Source organism: Carassius auratus, chromosome 30, assembly GCF_003368295.1.
Source record: "Carassius auratus strain Wakin chromosome 30, ASM336829v1, whole genome shotgun sequence".
Classification (NCBI taxonomy): Eukaryota; Metazoa; Chordata; class Actinopteri; order Cypriniformes; family Cyprinidae; genus Carassius; species Carassius auratus.
Window position 1 is genome coordinate 10,002,301 of NC_039272.1, and position 14,921 is coordinate 10,017,221.

General features: G+C 37.1%; 1 protein-coding gene across 4 annotated transcripts in view; it reads left to right on the forward strand.

The window, feature by feature from the left end:
• The first annotated feature begins 6,574 nt into the window (after positions 1-6,574).
• Positions 6,575-14,921, forward strand: part of LOC113049147 (AT-rich interactive domain-containing protein 3A) — a 68,976-nt gene continuing 60,629 nt past the window's right edge. Inside the window, exons 1-2 of one of the 4 annotated variants that reach the window (XM_026211216.1) lie at positions 6,575-6,904; positions 8,047-8,673. In XM_026211216.1, coding sequence (XP_026067001.1) covers positions 6,866-6,904; positions 8,047-8,673 — 666 coding nt within the window. In that variant the 5' untranslated portion in view covers positions 6,575-6,865. The remainder of the gene's footprint in view (positions 6,905-8,046; positions 8,674-14,921) is intronic. The other 3 variants (XM_026211218.1, XM_026211217.1, XM_026211219.1) reach the window with 3 other exon arrangements.

Consider the following 14,921-nt stretch of genomic DNA (forward strand, 5'->3'; position numbering starts at 1 on the left):
TAGTACTCCTATTCATAAAAGTTAACAAATAATCCCTATTGTCTGTATTGTAGACTATGTGGCATTGACTATACAGGGAATAGTAAATGAATCAACGATTATGGGCACATCAAATGTTCCCCTAACTCTCACCTTTTTTTTTTCTTTTTTCACCCATAATTCTATACAGATATTTTATACTTTTGTTCATTTTATTTCCTTTCACTTCACCAACGCTGATTGCAACGTTATGCAGCATGTTGGAGCTGAAGCAGTGAGCATTGTTGCACCAAAACACCTGTACACAAGAATGGCAGGAAAAACAAAAGCAATACCCCCACTTATCATATAAAATGTTCTTCATACCAACTTCTTACTAGTGTCATCAATCAATATCTTATATCATGTAATACGTCGTGTCACATTTTTAACAGAGGACTGTTCTCTGTTAGGACTGCATATGCATTCCACACAATCGTTGCGCTTTATTCAACAATTCAAGCACTATCATAGTGACATCTAGTGGTAGACATACAGCAACACAACATACATTTGCCAATTTATATCCAAGTTTTTGAAAATGGATATAAATGTAGTTTGGAATAATCATTTTATGTACAGTATATACTGTGCTGTTTAATATATCCATCTATATGATCATATTATAATCTAGAATTATATTATTGGATAATAATGTAGCATATATAGTTTTTATGAGGTGTCTTTTTTAATAGAACGACTCAAAGTAAAAGCAAGCACATTTCAGAAAAAGAAGACATTATAGCTAGATAGATTTAGCGGCAGATTAAAAATGACTCAGTCAAGCTCTCCAGACGAAATATTTCTTATTCACGTCACTGCTAAATGGTGCGCTGAGTCTGTGGCTTCAGTCAATGAGAGTGTTCTGAATCCCAGCTCTTTTGATTGCTCCCACAGGTATTACACATTCAGACTGGATAAACAAAATCAATATAAAGATAACAGCAGCTAAAAGATCCATTCAGAGAACAGCAGCGAAGTACGTCCCTGTAATTATCTAATGGCCAAAGTACAACGACAGCCCTAGTCCTGTACTCCCAGATGATTATCAGGCTCCCTATTTCCTGAGATGCAATATGCTGAGAGTGACTTTTATTCTGTGGTGCTGGGTGCAGTTCTCCCTTGGGACTGATATGCTTACTGAATCACAAAATTGTTCCAAAATGCTCCCTAGCCATTAAAACTGAGATAACTATGTCTATGTACTTTCCTTTTGCCCTCTAAAGTCAAGTTGTCTTTCCTAAAGTTTTAAACAGTATTGAGAGTTTTGATATTTATATTTCTTTGTTTCCCCCCTAAAGAACTGTATTAATGTTTCTGCAATTCCCGGAACAGACCTGTACTTGTTTTGGGTTTTGCTAATCTAATCGATGAGTTTATGACTCGAGCTCTCTTAAATGTATTAAAGTGCTCACGTAATTGAAGCCATCTGTCAGTTCGAGTGAGAGGGCTGTGTTCTGCATTAATCCTGATTATGCGAGATTAATGTCTCCAGCTCGGCGAAGTCATGGTTTCCTATAGTCAAGAGATGTCATGCATGAAGTACCACCACGTCCCTTGGTTTCTAGAGGTAACTGTAACCTCAGAGTGGATGGGTTGTTGTTTACAGCACATTTCCTAGTAATTTGTTCATGTTTTAGAACATTAAGTCAAGGAAAGTTGCATTTGCGTCATTAATTTGCAGTGGTTTAAATATGTTTGCCACCTTACTTATTTGCTTCGAGGCCAACTTTTTGAATGTTGAAAGACTTCAACTGCAATCTCATTTTAGACTAAAAGATCCTGAGTGAATAATTGATGCATTATTAAAAAGTAATCCATTTATTTAATATGCAAAGTTATCAGATATTATACAAAAAGTTCATTGCTCTGTCATAAAATGAATTCAGTATAAACATCATTTATTTGTACTTTCACCATCTGAGTTCATTTGCCAGCACAAACACTGAAGAAAAGAGTCATAAGGACAAATTCATAACCAGAGTGAGAACAGTGGATCTGTCCAGAAGTCTTCAGGCTTACAAGTGATCTTGTTTTAGCTGATGATTATCAATGTTTTTTTCATCTTTTGTAATACATTACATTTACTCATTTATCTGATGCCTTTATCCAAAGCGACTTACAATTGCTATATATGTCAGAGGTCACACACCTTTGGAGCAACTAGGGGTTAAGTGTCTTGCTCAGGGACACATTGGTGTCTCACAATGGATTCAAACCCGGGTCACTCACACCAAAGGCATGTGTCTTATCCACTGCACCAACACCACCACATTAATACAGTAACAAGTTTGTAGTATGTAAGGGACTTTCCATGCCTTTCTAATCACTTCTTAAGCAGCAGTTTTTAAATAACCATCAGGTACCTGCTGAACTGCAGTTGTGTTTTGGAGACACCTACTGGCTGTTTCACTCAAAGGCATCTAAGAAAACAGCAATACTATACAGATTTTTTTTTTAGTAAACAGGACACACATTTGAACTCATAAAATTATTGTATGTTACCTGAAGATTGACATGATGAGATCATTCTCAAATGATCCCCCTGTAATCCCCCTGTTAGTGGAAACTTTTGCTTGTGGAAGTTATTTATCATGGCTGACTCTCAGTATAAGTCATACGGTATAAAATGAGTTATCAGTGCAATGTTAAATTCTTTACAATGTGTGTGACCAAGGTATTTTCCAGATGCAGATTAATCCTCAGTCTGAATTAGCTTTAAAAACTCTTCTTGACTATTAATCTGAATGATTAATAGTCAAGAAGAGTTTTTAAAGCTAATCTCATGCTGAACTTTCGGTTTTGCAACAAGCACAACTGAACAGAACAGGTTTGGAACTGAAAACATTTATTTGGCCTACACAAGAGACACTGGCAAACATGTACTGTACACACATGCACCCTATTTAATTTAATTTAATTTATAGCCTTAGTTGCATTTTCCATCATACCAGTCTCCTCTCAAATCATCACCTCCCTGTTTTAACACTGATAAATACTTAGAGATTGGTTTTAAATAAGATGCTACAGCAGTCATGAGTCATGGGGGGGGAGAATAATTAGCCAAAATGCACTCAGATGGAGAGCTGGAGATGTAATTACAGTAGCTAGCCTTCCTTTTTACCCATAGACTTTTCAACACAATGACATCAATACTGTCTAATTACAAGTGTGCTCCAGACATTTGTAGACCTACCCTTACACACACACACACACACACACACACACCAATGCATTACAGTAGGTACTGTGTGTATGATAGCTGTGTTGTGAAACAGGTTATTGCATGTACAGTAGCATTATATAGAGGACCACACCAGATGAAACTGATTTACTGTAAACACCATTTCAAGAACTTACAACATAAATAAAAGAAGGAGTTAATGTGTTCATAATCAGTTACTGAAAATATGGAATTTGGTAGTTGCTTTGCATTAAATGCAAAAGAATAACTGGAATGCATTGGAAACAGTAAGGTCCACAATAATTCTTACATTGAACCAAGTTTTCAGGGATCAATAACCCTGATCAGTATTGATTTATTCATCTGCTATTCTGTTTTCAACTCTTAACTATGCAGCTCTTGGTCAACATATTGACTTGCTCTCCTATTTATGTCAGTCACTCGTATTCTGGTGATCTGTAAAAATGATTTTTTTTTTCAGAGATTTACAAAATTGACAGTAGCTGTTTATCATTATATAATTTTGATTTCTAAACAGTTTTTCCTTTTTATGGTGGTTTAATGCAAATAATCTGTCTTTGCATCAGCTCCACTGGGCTGCTAAAGGTATGCACAGGCACTTTTTGTATATTATATAACATACAACAATAATATCTATCTATAACAATATATAACAATTCTATAACATTAAAAATAATATAAACATATTGTTTATATTCCTGTAAAGTCTGTTGGAATTCACCCATTTTGTTCACAGGAGTCTAAAAGAGGACTTCACAATCTTTCGTCATTTCAATAAACAAATGTTATGCATTGCATTCAGTACATAATATTAACATGAAAAATGTTTATTATGGCGACTTGGCATTGGAAATATCTGTTTGCAAACTTTTAATAATTTAGTAAAGTTTCAAAATGTGTAAAACCAAAGTCAAATCCATCTAAACATTTACTGTTGAGATAGAAACCTCAAGTTCAAACAGCTGAAATAGAGCTGTATGTTTCTAAATCACCCCTCAGTGCTTTCTGTAACCTCACTGCTGAACATAATTGCTTGTTTCCCCCTGTCCTCTAGTCATGTCCTCTCCTACTCTTTCCAATGCATGGGCTGGTTCTATACTTCTCTTTTTATTTGGTTCCTTCCTCTAATTTGATCATTATTCTTTTTTTTAAAAAAAGAAAGAAAATCATTCTCTTGAAATGCACTTAAAACAATAAATTTGATTTTAACAAACTGGATTATTAATAAAACCATACCAAGGTCAGGTAGGGTAGAACTGGTTCAGATAAAAATGTGACCTTCCAGCATTCACATCTTTTGAACAAATTTATGAACATTCAATACAGTTTCTGACCAAATTTCCCCTGAAAAGCATTACTGACTTGTTGTGCCTGTGGTATATTCTTGGCTTAAATTATGAATGTAGACATGATTTTGATGTTATGGTTATTGTAACATAAGTGAGTCAGATACACTGATGTCATTGGTGGTGATGCTGTTTTTCTTTCAATCACAGCATTGTGCTTTATTAGCTCAATAAAGCCACTTGTATTAGTGTTATTCCATTTACTCAGCTGCCATCTGATACCAAGGCCAAATGCTTTTATGTTTTCATTAGCTAAGTGTTTCTGAAAATGTGAGTGCTATGAAAAATAATGACAGATTTTCTGTAAGTTATTTGCTGAGTCATTTTTATTTTATAGCGTGATTTAATAGCTGAAACTGGATCATTAACCAAGTCGTGATAAAGAATATGCATTAGGATTAGCAATGTGGAAGAATATATTTAACCTCTTTTAAGAATTCTGCATTAATTTCTTACTAAAATATAAGAAACACATGGAGCTCTCACTAAAGGCTTTAAATTATAGTGTAGTCTGGATGTATTTACCGTTGATGAACAACAGGTGGCGATGTTTAACAACACATTTTTTACACCATTCCTGCTCATTTTGTGAATTTTAACCCACTGAGATGTTTGTTACCTAAAATTTTTGGAGGAGAGATTTTGTTTACATAACCTCGACAATCTGATTAACAAATTTTTATTTTTGTATTTTAATAATTGCATTAGATCTCTGGCATGTGTCCCAACACATCTTAGTTATAATTAAAAAGTCTCACTGTTGTTATGCAGACATTATAATTTAATTATTGTGTAAAGCTTGTGAATTCAAACCTGTCATCAAGAAATTCCTCTGAGGACAGTTCATTGTCAAACATATTAACCATTCTAGCCTAATCAGTGTCAGTGAGAGACCTTAGCCTTGCATTAACTTGAAAGGATTGTAACTGTGGAATGATTATCAATTTTGCTCAACGGTTCGAGGGCATAAAGCAACACAGGATTCTTGCAGGAGTTATTGGGGTCAAAAGATAATAGGTTATTTCATCATAATCAGAGAGCAAAGGGTCATGGGAGAAATGACCTGCTGTTCAGTGTTATCTGGGCTAATTCAGACATAAAATTACAGTCAATCTATCTATCTATCTATCTATCTATCTATCTATCTGTCTATCTATATATCTATCTATTAGCCTTGATTTTGAGGATGCTGCAAAGGCACCTTTAGCTTCATTACCACAAAATAGTCTAAAACCCTAAGAACTGTGGCAATGACTAATATACTCTTCTGAAATTATATGGAATTCAATCATAAGTCTGTTTATCATTTCATATAATTACAAATCTTGGATAATTGCATGGTGAATGGCAATTATATGTTCTGCAGTCAGAAGGGTGTATTTACAGAAGACCAACACTCATAGTGATATTTATCTGTACTATTTAAGCCTGTCTACATGATGCTGTAATGCAACGGATTGACTCGTATTCTGTATGAGTTAAGATGAAGAGTAAACATGGGCTGCATTTTATACATTTAATAAAATAAATGAATTAAAAAAATAATTTCATCTTAAAACCAAACGCTGTATTAGCTATATGTAAAATATATTTAACTGTATATAGCTATAACATGAAGAAATGTTTTCAATAAACGTAAAACCTTTTACACATTTCCAACTGTCTTTCACTACTCTTGTTCAGAAACACATAAATAGTGGGTAACCTATAAATATATGCGTACATTTGTTTTGAGGAACAACTCGTGAATAAGATGAGGCTATAATTACTAGCCGACTTTATCATTTGCGTTTAACGCACATAAAGAGAAACAGCTGAACAGCTCTTCCTATATTTTCTAATATAGGGGTCAAAATTTTTTGGCGGAGCATTCCGTTTAAGTTAAAACGTACAGATTGTTCAAGCGTTCGATTAGTTTCAAATAAAGTTTAAAGTGCTGTATTTGAAGAGAAGCGCGCGCAGGAAGCGGCTCAGCTGTATTTCTGTTGGCTGAGTGCAGACCCTGCCCTGATTGCCTTCTATCCATGTGTATTGACGTGTAGAGAGCAGATGGAGGCAGAGGGACTGATCTGATCTGATCTCTAGTCCTCAGAGGTCATTCTCGCTACAGTTACAGCCACTTGTTGCCAAATCGCTGAGAGACCGCGAGCGCGTCGCAAAGCCGTTTTTATAAAGAGCTATTTCGTTGCTTTCACGACACACATCTAGATGTTAAGAAGGGAATACAACTACTTCTGACTTTGTTTGGGGAAAAAGGTCACTTTTGAGCAAATCCTTCGCATTTGACGGAAGAAGCATGGTTGACAACACAAGCATAGCAACTAAATCTGCACTGGTAAGCAAGCGTTTTTGCTCCTCTGGTAGAATAGAGATATCACTTTCGTCACTTTATTTTATATAGCTACTTTAATTCAATATTTAGTGCACTTCAGCAGATGTTTGTAGACTAGCGCATGTTGTGTTGCGCTACACGCGCTGCCCTTCGATCTATAGCTAGCAACACAGCATATACAATACTCATACATTGTCATGTTTCTGTCACTGGATAAATCTACTTTGAGGTCGTTTTTTGTAACATCACATTAGAAAGGTGGCATTGCGTGCTTTTTACAACTTTATTGATGCTGACCGTCAGATAGTTTATCCTGTTAGTGGAATCATTTCCATAGGAAACCACGATTCTTGCCTAACCCAATGCAAAAATCTTTTATCTAATGAACTGTGCTGCACTGATTTGATCGGCAATACCATTTGAACATTTCAATAGGCCTATAAGAAAGAAAAAATGTAAACTAAAACAATTCAATTGTGTCATTAAACCAAAGTTGTGCCTAAGTTACCTGCACTGATAAGTTCAGTTTTTTCCGACTAACTTAACGTTACTTTAGTTAGCTTACTGATAAACAAATGAGTTTTAATCGTTCACAAAGTATGGGAAACACTTGAGGTTCGACATAAAGACTTACTTTTTAAGGAATTTTGACATAGAAACTACTTTCGACCAGCATATTCTGCTAAACTAGCTCTAAAATGTTATTTTCGTGAGCTGTAATTTGGCGCCACTAGCCTATATCATAGCTAAACATCAGTTAGCCTATCTAAAACAAAAGCGACATTTTTGTGATTATAGTTTTCATAAATAAAAGTAGCTACAATAAAGTCATACATCATGTTTTTATGCTTTATTGTACTGTCTGAATTGCACAGTTGTTATGGTTAACTACCACCGTTACCGTCTTTTTAATGATATCTAAATGTTCTAACTAACTGGAAATGTAACTAGCTATTTGTATGAAAAATAATATTTGCTGTCCACCACCTACGACCCCCCCCCCCCCAAACTATTATTTTTATTTATTTTTTGGGGGGAGGAGGGGGGGTTTAAGTTTTAATGAAGGGGGTCTGAGTTCACGAAACCCCCCGCAATTCTGCTTCCAGCTAAATTTTTTAGTGACCTTTGCATTCTGTTGCCCACAGCAAGCCGCTTTCTCGTCGGCGAGCACCCTTCCTCTGCTGGTCAGCTCCTCCGGCGCTCACAGTAACTCGAGCGGCGGCAGCGGGATGAAGCTGGAGGCGGTCATGGAGAACCTACAGCGACAACAGGCGGCTCGACTCGCTCTGGAGGAGAAACTCCGCCACGCCGAGAAGGAAAAAGACATCAGGTCTATGGTGGAGTCGCAAATTCATCAGCAAGCTATCGCTTTCCGCCACTATCAAGCAGCGGTGAGGGGAGCGTTCGCATCGGGAGCCCCGAACTCGAGCTCCGGCCACCCACACGAGCGCACAGCCGACTCCGACATCGACGATGATGATGACGACCCAGACCTGGACCGCGGCATGGATGATGAAGACCGCGACTTGGAGGAAGATGACAGTATGAACGAGGCTGGAGGGGACGACGATTTGGAAGGACCCCTCGCTCACTACCCACCGCGCCTTGCTGTTTATCCCGGTGCCGGGCAGTCTCCAAAAAGTACCCCGATACATCTGTCCAGAGTCCAGCCAACCTATGCAGCTCCAAGGCAGGCTGAATCGCCGAGTGGTCTGGCATCACAAGCACAATCGCAGCACCACGAATGGACTTATGAGGAGCAGTTCAAACAGGTATGGTCATGAGTGAGATCTGTAGATAGATTGTAGTAATGCACTCTCATAACCGTTGAATGTGCACTCTGGTCAACTCTATGGTGATTACTAATGTGTAAAGTTTGAAAGCATGAAGTGAGACTGAGTTCAATCCTGTATGAAACTACTTGCATAGCTAGTTCTCACCATCATAAAAAAACTGAATCATTCCATGGAAACAACAGGCTTTTAGGCAGTGCTAAAACATTAATGCTTAATCTTAATGTAAACTATACTGTGCAGACACCTGCATCATGCGTTGACATTATATATTAAGTTGGACTATATCAGGTTTAATCTTTTACATTTCATATAAAATTAAATCGGAAACCTGCAGTAATTGCACTTTTCGAATTTAACTTCGATGCAATCAAATTTATTATTTGCTTAATAATTTCTCACCATTTCATAATTTAGGTCTAAGACGTGCTTTTGCATTGCGCATACAGAAAAAATACGTTTTTATTGAAGTCTTTGCTATTGATGTGTGCGAATGCACAATTGGCTTTGACTGTTCTATATAAAATTATTTTGGTATGGGCTTGTTTTAATTATTCAAGGTGGCTTGTACACTGGAAATTCAGGGTTATACGTAAAAATGTTTCATAGTTATGCTGCAGCAGTTATGCTCCACTGTATTCTCAGGGGATAATTTAGAGTGATACACTGAGAGTGAGGCTCTTAAGCAAACACAGATCTATACCGAATGAGCCTGGATGGACTTGTCATTCTTTATTTATGATAGATCATTCAGAGACCTGGCCATATGAGACATGCACATTAGCGGCTGCATTAGTGTAAGCACTGGCTTAACGTAAGGGGTACAATGCTGTTTGAATAAGGACAGCTGTTTTGATTGAATGTTAGGAAATAGAGGAGAACACAAAATGGCCCTCAAAATGATCTCATAAAGCTTCAACATTATTTAAATAGTGTGATGTATATATTTTTCATTTTCAGAAGTTGTGTGCTATTCTTAGATTTATAAACTTTTGACAAGAAATACAAATAAGTATGTACTGTATATGATATTTTATAAAATATATATTTTAAAATATGATATTTTTTGATCATATTAGAATAATACCAACCACAAGGTTTGATAAAAAAAAATAATAACTGAGGACAATTTTACACAACACAATTAATTAATGTTGTTTTGCAGAAGTCAAGGATATGCTTTTTGTAAATCAAGTGAAATGCAGAAACAATGAAAGGATGCCGATGGCATTAGGCAGACTGACTGGAGCCACTGTACTGCCTGTTTTCAACACTTTAAAAAACTCTCTAAATGCTATAAATGCCTTCTTAAAACAAGAAAGGCTTTTTAGGGCAGTGTAAAAATAGGCCAACATTGAACTTATTTGTGGCCAAATTCCTGGTGTCTGTATTTGCGAAAGTAATTAAAACACTAAATACAGACTCCTGTTTTAAAAAAGAGCTTTATAGGCAAAGAACTTTATAATTCAGCTCAAAGTGTTTTCATTATCTTACATTTATGTTTCTGTACAATATTGCTTAATTAAAACTAAACCCAAAAACTTAAATAACTCTCCATTTTGAAAAAACAAATTAAAGGTCTTATAATATTGTAAATTCATTTCTCACTTAGTCGAGCCTAAGCTGGATGTGTTTAAAACTGGGTCTGTTTGCACTGATATTAAAAATGAGTCATTCATCAAAGGAAAACAGAATAGATAGGAGAGTGAGCCAGACAGGACAGGACAGGATCAGAAGAGACAAAGTTAAACTGGTTGCCATATGGCAGTTTATTGTCAAAGAAACAGTGAGGGGAGAGGGAAAAAGCAAGTAGTTGCGTAGAGTTTTGGCAGGAATGCAGGAAACTAGACCTGGTGGCATTCCAACCTGGCTCCCTCCCAATAACGCTGGGATATCCCTCTCAGGCTGCGTATGGGTCGGCTCAAAGCCAAGCCATTACGAAATAGGAACAAACTGCATACTTCACTACAGTCTAGCCAGTGAAAACATATTTGTATGTGTGTGTGTGTGTGTGCGAGTGTGTCTGCAAAGGGAATCACATTTTGGACCAATTTTGTTGTACACTTAAATATTTACTGGTGCTTTTAGTCTTGTTTATTAGATGTGTGCATTGGAATACCAGAATAATTATTTTCAGTTTCATTACATTGCATTTGACCAGTTTTTTTTTAATTTTTTTTTCATTCTGAAAATTATTAAATCAGTATAAGTTGTGTTTAATAACATAAGTAATATATTTGACTTCATAATTGAGTTTTGGGGTTTGTAAGATTTTAAAATGTTTTGGGTCTCCCATGCTCACCAAGGTTGCATTCATATGATCAGAAATGCAGTAAAACAGTAACATTGTAAAACACAGTAATAACAGTAATAGTTTATGCAAAATCAAACAGATTTTATTTAGTTAATATGCTGGATCAGCAAGCTCCATATCTCAACCTATTTAAAGTGCATATCAAATGCTCACTAAAATACAGCGTGTACTTTCTCCCCTCAGCAAATATCATCTTTAGATTGCTCAGTCTGACCTCCACTTTGGTTTCGGGGCATATGTTTGATCCCTCCCCTCCTTGCCATGTTTTGCAAACATAAAAAACTCACAGAATGGCTTTTTCCCATAACAAGGCTTTTACAGGGCTATAGAGGGGGCTGGGCAGGGCCGAACGGGGTGGAGGACACCCAGCAGTGGTGTTTGGTTTCACTACATAAGCTTGTGGAAAAGGAGGTTTGTTTTTGCCTTTCTAGTCCACTTTAGTAAAATTAGTCTACTAATGTACTGTCTTTTGGCTCAGAGGGTATTAGCACTCTCTAAACTTTGAATTCGGTTTGCCCTAGGCTCAGAAGAGACAGTTTGGATATTTAAGCCTTTAGAAATAACGGTTAGAAACCTGGGTAAATTTAGAATGATCTTTTTGGATTTTTGCGGTTCTAAAGAGATCAATGAGTATCAAGGCAGCCAGTGGTGACCTAATTCACTTAGAAACACTTACAATTAAGCAAAACATCTCTTGGAGAAAATAGGAAATGAGGCAATTGTGAAATCACTGAAAGGAAGACAAAGTTCTCCCTCAGACAGGAAGGCAAAATAGTCTTTGTGGTTAAACAAACGTTGTCACTGGTCAGGGGTCTAAAGATACGCACCTCTTTGTTTTGCTGGAAACTTTTGTGAAAAGGGGGGAAAAATGCTCGGTGGAAGTGAAAGACAGAGGCTATATGCGGCCAAACCAGCCCTAACCCATGAGCCTCGGCGGTTAGTCTGTTGATATATTGAAATGGCCTGTCCTAAAGTCTTCTCGAGTAACACACTTCAATTCAAGCCCATTCATACCTTCATAAAAATGCTCGGAGCCCTTTCTTTGAAATCGGCACACATACACACACAGTAAATCCAGTGTCAACAAGACATTCCTTGACTTTACAGGCTTGCTGCACCCCTACGGTATCCCCTTCTGTTTGATTGCACTGCTTTGCTCATATGTTTTGGGGTCCTGAGAGCCATTAAGTTTCCCAGCATGCAGTCTCAAGCTAAAACACATGCATGGAGCCAATTCTCCATATGGCTCAGAGGTTGTGATTTTTACCCAGCAGCACTATCGTTAGCCTTCTGTGGCATGAGCTAACCCAGGCCTTCCGACAGCTGTGGCAGGTTCATTTTGGATGTGTGCTGTCAGTGGAAATATTTAATAGAATTCCAGTCGGCTCCGTTTTAGATGGCCTTATAAATGAGAGCCTGCTTTAGCTGTGTCCATTTGGCGGCCTGTTATAAATCCACGCTGAACATGTCATCAGCAGGTGACCTGATAATCCTGCTCCGAACATTAACCTCACTGAACATTCAGAACTGGTAACAAACCCACACCTTGAGCTACGTCAATGTCTTATTCCACGACTGTAATAAAAGTCAAACGTCAAAGTGAGAGCATTCCATTTTAATCCTATGTTTGTTGCTGCCTCGCTCATCACACAAACTCTACATACATGCAACTTTTTTTTCTATAGTTTGAGCAAGAGGCTAAAAAAGATGCATGCTTTTATTTTTAAAATTTAAAATTTTTACATTTTTACTATAATAGGTTACACTTGTATTGGTATATTATTACAACTCCAACCTAATTATATAGTATTATTATAACTACAACCGTTCTGTTGTAGCTTGCAGAAGTCAAAGGGTAATGAACAGACTCAGCAAATACTAATATGATGACTCCTCCCGGGGAAAAAAACACACTTCCAGTGCGTTTATAAGAAGTAACACCTTTTCGAAGCAAGAGTATACTCTGTTTTACATGGTACTGTAATACATACCATTACCCTGTTAGTAGTCTCTATATTTTTTCAACACTCTGCCCTTAATCTAAAGAATGAGGTGTGATTTCAAGCAGTTGTAAACCACATGGCATCATTTAGACACAATTTAGAGAGTAAGTGCCCTGTGTGATTTCCTGTATGCTTGTGGAGTAACTAGTTGAGACCGTTAAATGTGTCTTGTGTACAGTTTTATCAGTTCTGGATCAGGGACATACTGATAAGTGCGCCTAACTTCATTAAGAGAAACATTTAATCACTGTTGTCTAAAACAGGGGAATGTGATTTGTAATTTATGAGTAGTGAGTAGGTTGATTTTACAATACACTTTGTGATCATGTTTACCAGGCATAGTCTATGCAAACATGATGTCCAGGATATAAACTAAATATTCTGTTCACTTCAGCTAGATAGTCTAAATACAGTACCTGAGCCAGTAGAAACGTTCTCAGATTATACAGTGACTGACCTTTTTGTGCAATAATTGTGCATTTCTTCTCTTATTGAGTGCAGCAGTGTCATATATGATCATTAGTGGTGCATGTGATATATTGTTTTAGGGTTATTTACTGCACACTGTGCAAGGTTCAGCACACATTTTTCTTGGTACTTGAAGTATTTAAGCTATTAATGGACATAATGAGCTGGTTTACCTTCTGTTCAAGAGTAATGGTCAGTAAAGGAATGCCTAATTTTTTACAGTGTGTTTAGGAAAAGCTAACCTCAAAAGTAAAACCCAGTTTTTGCTGCTACTTAACTCGTTTTATTTTCTCCTTCTGTCGCTATCAGTAAAACACATATGCAGTGAGTGTTACATGGCAGCAGGCAGCAGCTGAGGTCTCATGTCATCAGTCTTGGCCCATATGGCCTCGCGTGTCAGCGTTCATTAAGGTGAAGAGTTGTAATGAAAGATAGGGAGGAATCAAGCATTGAGTGTCTTAGGCTTATGGGCAGAATCAGATACTCTCTTTACAGGATTAACTTGTGCTACACTTCCCCCTTTCTTGTAGATCTCCCACACATGTGCGCGCACACACACACACATTCTTTGTGTTTCTATGAGTTTATTACTGCTTGTTTGGTTTGGTCAAGTACTCAGACATGTCCATTCAGCACAGTCGTATAACACTGTGTTCTAACTAGGTGTGATGAACACGTTTCTAGTGACAAGCAATTTGTCTGACCACACTGAGCACGCAACGGCTGTGTGATGCAATACAATCACATTCCGAGGACGCGTTTTAATGTTAGGGATGTGCAAAACCAACTAGTTTGTGGTTTGCTTAAAAAAAACTAGTTGACTAACCTCTCTTAAGGGAAACGGCTGTACAATTTGGCCGGCTTCCCATACTTGTAATGAGAAGTGGTTACAAACCGGCTGCTGCCAACAAAAGAAAAGGGTTTTCTGTTGCATCTGTCTGCCAGAAGAAACAATTGATGGTTTAGAGTTTGAAAATGAAGAAACCAAGACTAATATCGAACAGATTAACAATAGTATTTATGTAAGAATTAAAAATCAAAAAAATGCTGGGTAAAATATGGACAAACCCAGCAATTGGGTTGGGTTGGGTTACTATCCAGAAGGCTGGGTTAAACATTTAACTCAACCGTTGGGTCAAAACAACCCAATTACTGGGTTTGTCCATATTTAACCAAGCATTGGGTTGTATTTAACCCAGCGTTTTTTGTGTATGTGGTACTTCTTTAGTATTTATATGATATTATGCAAAATTTAACATCTCTACAAACAAGCACAAAAAACCTGCATTTTGAAAAATCACGATTCGATTTTACCCAAATAGTTCACCCCACACATATCTCCCAAAAAAAAGTGTAATGTTAGTAGTAGTAACACCCTTTTCCTCAGCAGTTGAATCATTTATAAGATGGAGGGTAATCTCAGCCTGACCCATTCAGTCTGA